Below are 8035 nucleotides of genomic sequence, written 5' to 3'. Positions count from 1 at the left end.
TAGAGATGGGGTTTCGCCACGTTGACCAGGCTGGTCTTGAACTCCTGACCTCAAGTGATCTGCCTGCCTCACCTCCCAAAGTTCTGAGATTACAGTCGTGTGCCACCAGGCCAGGCTGACCTGTTATTTGTAAGGGGTGGGTGGGGAGGTTTTATTTACTGAAACATACCCGCTATTCATTGGAGCCTGTTATCAAGCCTGCACCTCTGGGCGGAGGCTAGGGCAGGGAGGGCGCAGTTCCTAAGGCCACCTGGTCTTTCAACTCCTCCCAGCTGGGACACTGCATCGGGAGGCAGCACGGATTCCTGTGTCATCAAGGTGCCTGGTTCTTGTCTTAGGGCTGAGGTTGGGGCCTTGGGAAGGGTTTGGATTCCAAGTCCCTTCGCTGCAAGGATGCCCCCGAGAGCGAGGAGGGACAAGATAAGTTTAGACTTCCTTCACTAGGGCCTTTGTCCTCCCAGGAGCTCCCAGGTTCTCTGGCGATTGGGGGGGTGGGGAGGGGTTACAACATTCATTTGTGGTCAGTTAGATGAGAAGTGACTCTATCAGCGTCCTTTGACATCCTCGGCTAAAAGGTGCGCCTCTTAGAGCCCCAGCCCACTTAGGCGCTCCTGCCCTGCCCTCGACCAGCGCCCCTCCCCGAGGCGTGGCACCACCTGCTCCTTCCTTCCTTCTCCCATTTCCCTGGCTCCCGCCGGCCACCCTGGGACTGCAGCCACATCTGAAAGAGACGACGTCTGGTAGATTTGCTGAGCCCAGGAAGAGAAGCGTCCCTCTCACTGCCGCTCCAGGTCGGACAGACACGCCAAGATTTGAGGTACTTTGGTTCTTCATTCTCCACGGGAGGTGTCTCCACACTCGGTTGGGCTGGGGGCCGGGCCAGTGGCCCAGCTGTGACGCTCCTCTGTCCTGCACCGGGGACCTGGGTTGGCGGGAAGAGCTGGGGGTGGTTTTTCCATCAGCAACGTGGAAAGTTCATCTCCCCTGCTAGCGCTGGTTTGGAAGTGGCTTGCTGGGGTTTCGGCTGCGCAGGGGAATCCTCACTGCGCTGGGTGGGGATCGGGGTGCGGGTTCTTTTTCCATACATGGGTCTCAAAGGGTGTGGCTTTCAAAAACTCTCCATAAAATTCTTGAGAAAAAATAGCTTGGTGAGTTAATTTGGAACCGGACTCGGGAATTGCAGTCGTGCCTCACTGCCTCTAGGGGCTTGATGTTGGGCTTCAGGAAAGGCCCTCTGGGCCCCAGGACAGTACAGGTGCCTAGGAAATGTTTTTTTGTTTGTTTGTTTTGAGACGGTGTCTCGCTCTGTCGTCCAGGCTGAAGTGCAGTGGCCCAATCTTGGCTCATTGCAACCTCTGTCTCCTGGGCTCAGGTGATGTCCTGCCTCAGCCTCTGGAGTAGGTGGGATTACAGACATGCGCACTACCACACCCAGCTAATTTTTGTATCTTTAGTAGAGGGTGTTTCACCATGTTGGCCAGGCTGGTCTCCAATTCCTGACCTCAGGTGATCTGCCCCCCTGAGGCTCCAAAAGTGCTGGGATCACAGGCGTGAGCCACGGCACTGGGCCCAAATTTTTGTTTTTGTTTTTTTCAGATGGGGTCTCACTCTGTCACAGAGCCTGGAGTGCAACTGCACCATCTCGGCTCCCTGTAATCTCCACCTCCTGGGTTCAAGCGATTCTCCTGCCTCAGCCTCCCGAGTAGCTGGGATTACAGGCATGAGCCATTGTGCCCAGCTAATTTTAGAGATAGGGTTTCACCATGTTGGCCAGGCTGGTCTTAAACTCCTGACCTCAGGTGATCCACCCGTCTTGGCCTCCCAAAACACTAGGATTACAGGCGTGAGCCACCGCACCTGGCCAAATTTTTTTTTTTTTTTTTGAGATGGAATTTTGCTGTTTTTGCCCAGGCTGGAGTGCAATGGCACGATCTCAGCCTCTGCAACCTCTGTCTGCTGGGTTCAAGCTACTCTCCTGCCGCAGCCTCCAAGTAGCTGGGATTACAGGCATCTGCCACCATATGTGGCCTAATTTTTGTATTTTTAGTAGAGATAGGTTTTGCCTTGTTGGCCAGGCTGGTCTTGAACTCCTGGCCTCTGGTGACCACCCACCTAGGCCTCCCAAAGTGCTGGGATTACAGGCGTAAGCCACTGTGTCTGATGTTTAGCAAATGCAAGTGTTGACTTTCCTTTCTCTTCCCTTTTACGCAGAGGCAAGGCAGTCAAGAATTGCACTGTGGCCGGGCGCTATGGCTCACGCCTGTAAACCCAATGCTTTGGGAGGCCGAGGCCGCGATGCCCTCATCTCTACTTTTTGAATTTCATGTGACCTGTTTGTATTATTTTTCTAAAAATTAAACATGTAATAAATATGTGCCCCCAGAAAAGAATCAAAAAAAGGAAGAATTTAAAGGGGAAGGGGATAGTCCTTCCAGGATGGAAGAGTTCACTGGACAAAGGCTTAGGAGTGTGACCCACCACAGAGCCCTGCACTGGGAGTCTGGCTGTTGGACTTAAGCCCCTGCCCTGCATCTTTCTTACTGGGTATTCATGTCTCTGAGCCCCACTGCTTCAATTAAAACAGACAGGGATGGTTATTTCTGCCTCCGAGGGACTCGGGAGCATAACATTCAGTCATGAAGATGAAAGTGCATATCACAGGGCCTGCCTGACTGGTTCTCCCTAACTTTGCACCCTTAGCCAATTGTCCGCTGTGCCGAATGTAAGGCTCCTTATCAGAAAGCTTCCAGTGAGGAACTGGTCTTCTGGAGACTGTGCGTGGCATAGAGTGATTCAACCACCTTCTTAAGAAGACCTCTGGCTTTCCTGGAACACAGGTAACAAAAACCCTAGCTTGGGATCAAGATCCTCCCTACCCAGGGAAGGGCTGGGCTGGCCAGGACAACTGTGTTTGGGCCAGAGCAGCAGGGTCCTGCACTCTGCAGGGAGCAATCACAGGTGGGAGAGGCCCACAGCCTGGGATCAGAAGTGCCAGGAGCTTAGGAACAGGAGTCCTGGGGTCCTAGCTTTCTTATTGTCTCTCTAAGCCTTGAGTCCTTCACCTGAAAAAATGCCATCATCATGCCCGCCTCAGTGCCCATTGAGTGAAATCATCCAGTGGACTTGAAGCACCTAGCACTTGTGATCATTGAAGTCATCAAATATGAGTTCCCTTCCTTTCTGGCACTCTGTTGGCAGGGGAGCCAACCATCCATCAGCCAGCACTGGAAAAAGTACAGTCACACATGTAAAGGAGGTGGGGGGCTACTCTCCTCATCTTCCAGGTTTTCCAGGAGTGGGTATAGGGATCCAGAAGGTAGCTTGGGAGTCAGCAGGTGACAGAGGTGTTGGGCATCCTCCACTCACTCCTGTCCCCGCATTGAGGGGGAAGGAGCAGAGATGAGATCTGCTCACAAGTTAGACCCTGGCTTCTCTCAGTGGGTGATGTGGACAGGGGAAGGGGTCAGGCAGGGAGCAAAGGAAGCAGGAGTAAGGAGAAAACTTCCAGGCTCCTCCCTTCCAAAGTCACCCAGCCTTGAGGTCATTGCAGATGCAACAGGTGCAAACAGAAGAACCCTTTGGGATCTTGGAATGAGGGAGGCCGGCTCAGTGCTCCTTCCATCCTGTGACACATGCGTGACATTCTTAAGGTCCACTAAAGGCTCAGGGTGGTTGGAGGCCAGAGGATGGCCTGGGAGATACAGGGATTGGAAGGGTAGGTGGCCTGTCGGTGTCTCCTCTGTGGGGAGACTCCCCAGGTGGAGGGGGTTCTTCGTCTCCAGATGTAGCTCAGCACAGGGACAGTAACAGTAACAGGGGCATGTGTGTAAGGAATGCTTCCCCAGGCCCTCCCCTCATAGGTGTTTGCAGCAGCATCCATCACAACAGCTCTAAGAAGTTAAATGTTGCCGGGCACGGTGGCTCACGCTTGTAATCCCAGCACTTTGGGAGGCCGAGGTGGGCGGATCACGAGGTCAGGAGATCGAGACCACGGTGAAACCCCGTCTCTACTAAAAATACAAAAAATTAGCCGGGCATGGTGTCGGGCGCCTGTAGTCCCAGCTCCTCGGAGAGGCTGAGGCAGGAGAATGGCGTGAACCCGGGAGGCGGAGCTTGCAGTGAGCCGAGATCGCGCCACTGCACTCCAGCCTGGGCGACAGAGCGAGACTCCGTCTCAAAAAAAAAAAAAAAAAGAAGTTAAATGTTGCAAATCCCGTTCTACAGAGGTGGAAACTGAGCCTCAGAGAAGTTAAGTCACTTGCCCCAGGTCTCATAGCTCCCCATTGGCAGTGCTGGGATTTGGAGCCAGCTCTCTCGCCTCCATCCATCAGGAGACCCCGCCAGTTCCCAGCCATTTGGAGAAATGCCCTACACAGACTCATTCAACCTCAGCAAGCCTGGTGGTGCTGTGACATCCGCCTAAGCCCTCATCAAGCCCTTTAGCTCCACAACCCAAAAGGGTCTCTCTACGAGGTATCCTGAAGCAAAAGACAGGCGGGACAGCTCTGCTCCCACCCTGGGGAGCTTTCTATGTACAGGGCTGTCTCTCTCTGTAGGGGTCTGATCTCCTCTCCTTCCTGCTTTGCCTGATGTTGAGACATCTCCCATGGGTTTGTGATCAGCGTTGCAGCTCTCCCAGCAGCCCTGGACGGTGGTGAGTCCCCTCAGCTGGCCGGGACAGTACTCTGCTCTCACCTCTCTGCTTCTCTGGCTCCATCCCAGCTCTGCCTCAACTGGTCTCCTTGCAAACCCACAGGGCTCCAGGACACCCTCCTTCTGGAGCCCATGCTGCCTACAGCACTTCACCCCCTACCGGTGATGGCAACAGTTGCTGTTCTTTGTCCACTTTATTTACTTGCTTATTTTTAATGACAAAAGTTTTTTGTGTTTGTTGTTGTTGTTGTTGTTGTTTGAGACGGAGTCTCGCTCTGTCGCCCAGGCTGCGTGCAGTGGCACAATCTCAGCTCACTGCCACCTCTGCCTCCCAGGTTCACGCCATTCTCCTGCCTCAGCCTCCCAAGTGGCTGAGACTACAGGCGCCCACCCCCCCCCGCCGGGCTAATTTTTTGTATTTTTAGTAGAGACAGGGTTTCACCGTGTTGGCCAGGATGGTCTTGATCTCCTGACCTCGTGATCCGCCTGCCTTGGCCTCCCAAAGTACTGGGATTACAGGCGTGAGCCACCGCGCCCAGCCAACAAAAGTTTTATACCTGCCTGTTAAAAAAATTATATAATGCAGAAGCACACCACTTAAAAGGTGCAATCCTCAGTTATGGGCATGACTGCACATTCCCTTCCCCCATCTTCATTATAATAAACCCCCAATCCCCCCAGATCCCATGAGCCAGGTACCAGAATTATCCCTCTTTTACACGTGGGTAAAGTGATCAGTCACAGAGAGATTTAAGTGATCTTCATAAGCAAGATCATAGGCTAGGAAGTGGCAGAGCCAGGATTCAACCTCGGCAAGGCTGGTGGTGCTCTGACATCCACCGAAGCCCCCATCAAGCCCTTTTAGCTCCACAACCTAAAAGAGTCTCTCTAAGAGGTATCCTGAAGCAAAAGACAGGAGTTGTCTTTGAATCATAGTATTTCTCTCTACAGATAGATAGCCTGTAGGTATGTAAGTAGGTGGGTTGGTAGGTAGACAGTTTGAGGATGTCCCACATTTTTCTGCAACTGGACTTCTGCTCTGAGCACAGACTATATTCTGGCTTATGTCTTGACTCCATATTCCTGGGAAAGCGCTGGACTGAGACCTTGGGAGTGTTGGAAAGTCCAATTGGTAGGGTAGTCGAATCCGAGGGCTGATCCCTGAGGGCACTGGGCAGTAATTGGGGCGTGGAATGGGCATGACGCCCTGGTCCCTAAAGTTGCCCACTGTGCCTGAAGGCCCCCAGCCGCCGGCATGTGGCTGCCACGCTTCTCCAGCAAGACAGTGACGGTGCTCCTCCTGGCACAGACCACCTGCCTCCTGCTCTTCGTCGTCTCCCGGCCAGGGCCCTCATCCCCAGCCGGCCGCGAGGAGCGTGTGCATGTGCTGGTGCTATCCTCGTGGCGCTCGGGCTCGTCCTTCGTGGGCCAGCTCTTCAGCCAGCACCCCGACGTCTTCTACCTGATGGAGCCCGCGTGGCATGTGTGGACCACCCTGTCGGGGGGCAGCGCCGCAACGCTGCACATGGCCGTGCGCGACCTGATGCGCTCCATCTTTTTGTGCGACATGGACGTGTTTGATGCCTACATGCCACAGAGCCGAAACCTGTCCGCCTTTTTCAAGTGGGAAACGAGCCGCGCGCTATGCTCGCCGCCCGCCTGCAGCGCCTTTCCCCGAGGCACCATCAGCAAGGAGAACGTATGCAGGACACTGTGCCCGCGGCAGCCCTTCAGCCTGGCCCAGGAGGCCTGCCGCTCCTACAGCCATGTGGTGGTCAAGGAGGTGCGCTTCTTCAACCTGCAGGTGCTCTACCCGCTGCTCAGCGACCCCGCGCTCAACCTGCGCATCGTGCACCTGGTGCGCGACCCGCGGGCCGTGCTGCGCTCCCGGGAGGCAGCGGGCCCGCTACTGGCACGCGACAACGGCATCGTGCTGGGCACCAACGGCAAGTGGGTGGAGGCCGACCCTCACCTGCGCCTGATTCGCGAGGTGTGCCGCAGCCACGTGCGTATCGCCGAGGCCGTCACTTTCAAGCCGCCACCCTTCCTGCGCGGCCGCTACCGCCTGGTACGCTTCGAGGACCTGGCGCGGAAGCCGCTGGCAGAGATCCGCGCACTCTACGCCTTCACCGGCCTGACCCTCACGCCACAGGTCGAGGCCTGGATCCACAACATCACCCACGGGTCGGGGATTGGCAAGCCAGGCGAGGCCTTCCAGACTTCGTCTAGGAATGCGCGCAACGTCTCCCAGGCCTGGCGCCACGAGTTGCCCCTCACTAAGATCCTGCGCGTGCAGGAGGTGTGCGCCGGCGCGCTGCAGCTGCTGGGCTATCGGCCTGTGTACTCTGCGGACCAGCAGCGTGACCTCACCCTGGATCTGGTGCTGCCGCGAGGCCCAGACCACTTCAGCTGGACATCGCCTGACTGAGAACTCTGGGCCTTAGAGCAGGCCCCGAATTGTGGTTGCCAGGCCCAGGAGGCGACTGCATGGTGGAGAGGGAGCTGGGGCGCATGGGGAAGCAGGTCCCTACTATTAACTGGGAGTTTGGGGTCCTCCCCTGAAGTAGGCAAGGACTGCACGTTTCTTTCTCTCCTGATTCTCGGTTTTCCTTTGAGTCCTCTGGAGCCGCCTTCTCATCTGGTGCACTCTTCATGGAAAGCAAGTCTTGCCCCTACCTCTTCTGGGCACAGGGAGTAAGTTCTGCTAAATTAAATTAAATGTGTGCCAGGCCTGGCGTGGTGGCTCATGCCTGTAATCCCAGCATTTTGAGAGGCTGAGGCAGGTGGATCACCTGAGGTCAGGAGTTTGAGACCAGCCTGGCCAACATAGTGAAACCCCCTCTCTACTAAAAATGCAAAAATTAGTCGGGCGCGGTGGCACACTCCTGTAATCCCAGCTACTTGGGAGGCTGAGGTGAGAGAATCACTTGGACTCCAGAGGTGGAGGTTGCAGTAAGCTGAGATCATGCCACTGCACCCCAGCTTGGGCGGCAGAGCAAGACTCTATCAAAAAAAAAGTAAATAAATTTGTTCAAAAGTCCTGCAATCTAGTGAACTGTAACCTCATTTTTTCTCTCTTTTTTTAAATTGTGTGATTCCATTTATTTAAAGCAGAAAAACTAGTCTATGGTGATAGAGGTCAGAATAGGGGATACTTTGTAGGGAGGATTTGACTGGGATGTAACCTTATTTAATATGTAAACAAACTACAACTTGACCAGGGAGTATATTCTTGTAAGAAGAAAGGAGTGTCCTCCAATCATAGCAGCCAGATTTCAGCCAGGGGCAGACTGCAGACTGACCAGATGTGTCCAAATTAGACAAAGGCTGAACTGTAACCATTCAGCAATGCCACTTCCTTTTTCTGTTTATAAATGCTGCT

General features: G+C 54.5%; 1 protein-coding gene across 2 annotated transcripts; it reads left to right on the top strand.

Annotated features, from left to right (window-relative positions):
* The first annotated feature begins 758 nt into the window (after positions 1-758).
* LOC105739399 (carbohydrate sulfotransferase 5) lies at positions 759-7408 on the top strand. Of its 2 annotated transcripts, XM_030819008.1 has the most exons (4): positions 759-817; positions 2701-2837; positions 4590-4654; positions 5893-7408. In XM_030819008.1, the coding sequence occupies exons 3-4, from the start codon at positions 4590-4592 to the stop codon at positions 7079-7081; spliced, it is 1254 nt and encodes a 417-aa protein (XP_030674868.1). In that variant the 5' UTR covers positions 759-817; positions 2701-2837; the 3' UTR covers positions 7082-7408. The 2 variants fall into 2 exon arrangements, with proteins under 2 accessions (XP_030674868.1, XP_030674872.1); XM_030819012.1 differs by lacking the exon at positions 759-817 and having other exon boundaries at positions 2286-2837.
* The last annotated feature ends 627 nt before the right edge of the window (positions 7409-8035 follow it).

The sequence above is a fragment of the Nomascus leucogenys genome, chromosome 2 (assembly GCF_006542625.1).
Source record: "Nomascus leucogenys isolate Asia chromosome 2, Asia_NLE_v1, whole genome shotgun sequence".
Taxonomy (NCBI): domain Eukaryota; kingdom Metazoa; phylum Chordata; class Mammalia; order Primates; family Hylobatidae; genus Nomascus; species Nomascus leucogenys.
The sequence above is the reverse complement of the archived record's forward strand: the minus strand, read 5'-3'. Positions and strand labels throughout refer to the sequence as shown.

Bases quoted from the DNA above. Each gene is read 5' to 3' on its own strand.
- LOC105739399 (XM_030819008.1), top strand. From the start codon at position 4,590: ATGTTGAGACATCTCCCATGGGTTTGTGATCAGCGTTGCAGCTCTCCC. The intron at 4,655-5,892 runs GTGAGTCCCCTC...CTGTGCCTGAAG, and splicing joins CCCAGCAGCCCTGGACGGTG to GCCCCCAGCCGCCGGCATGT.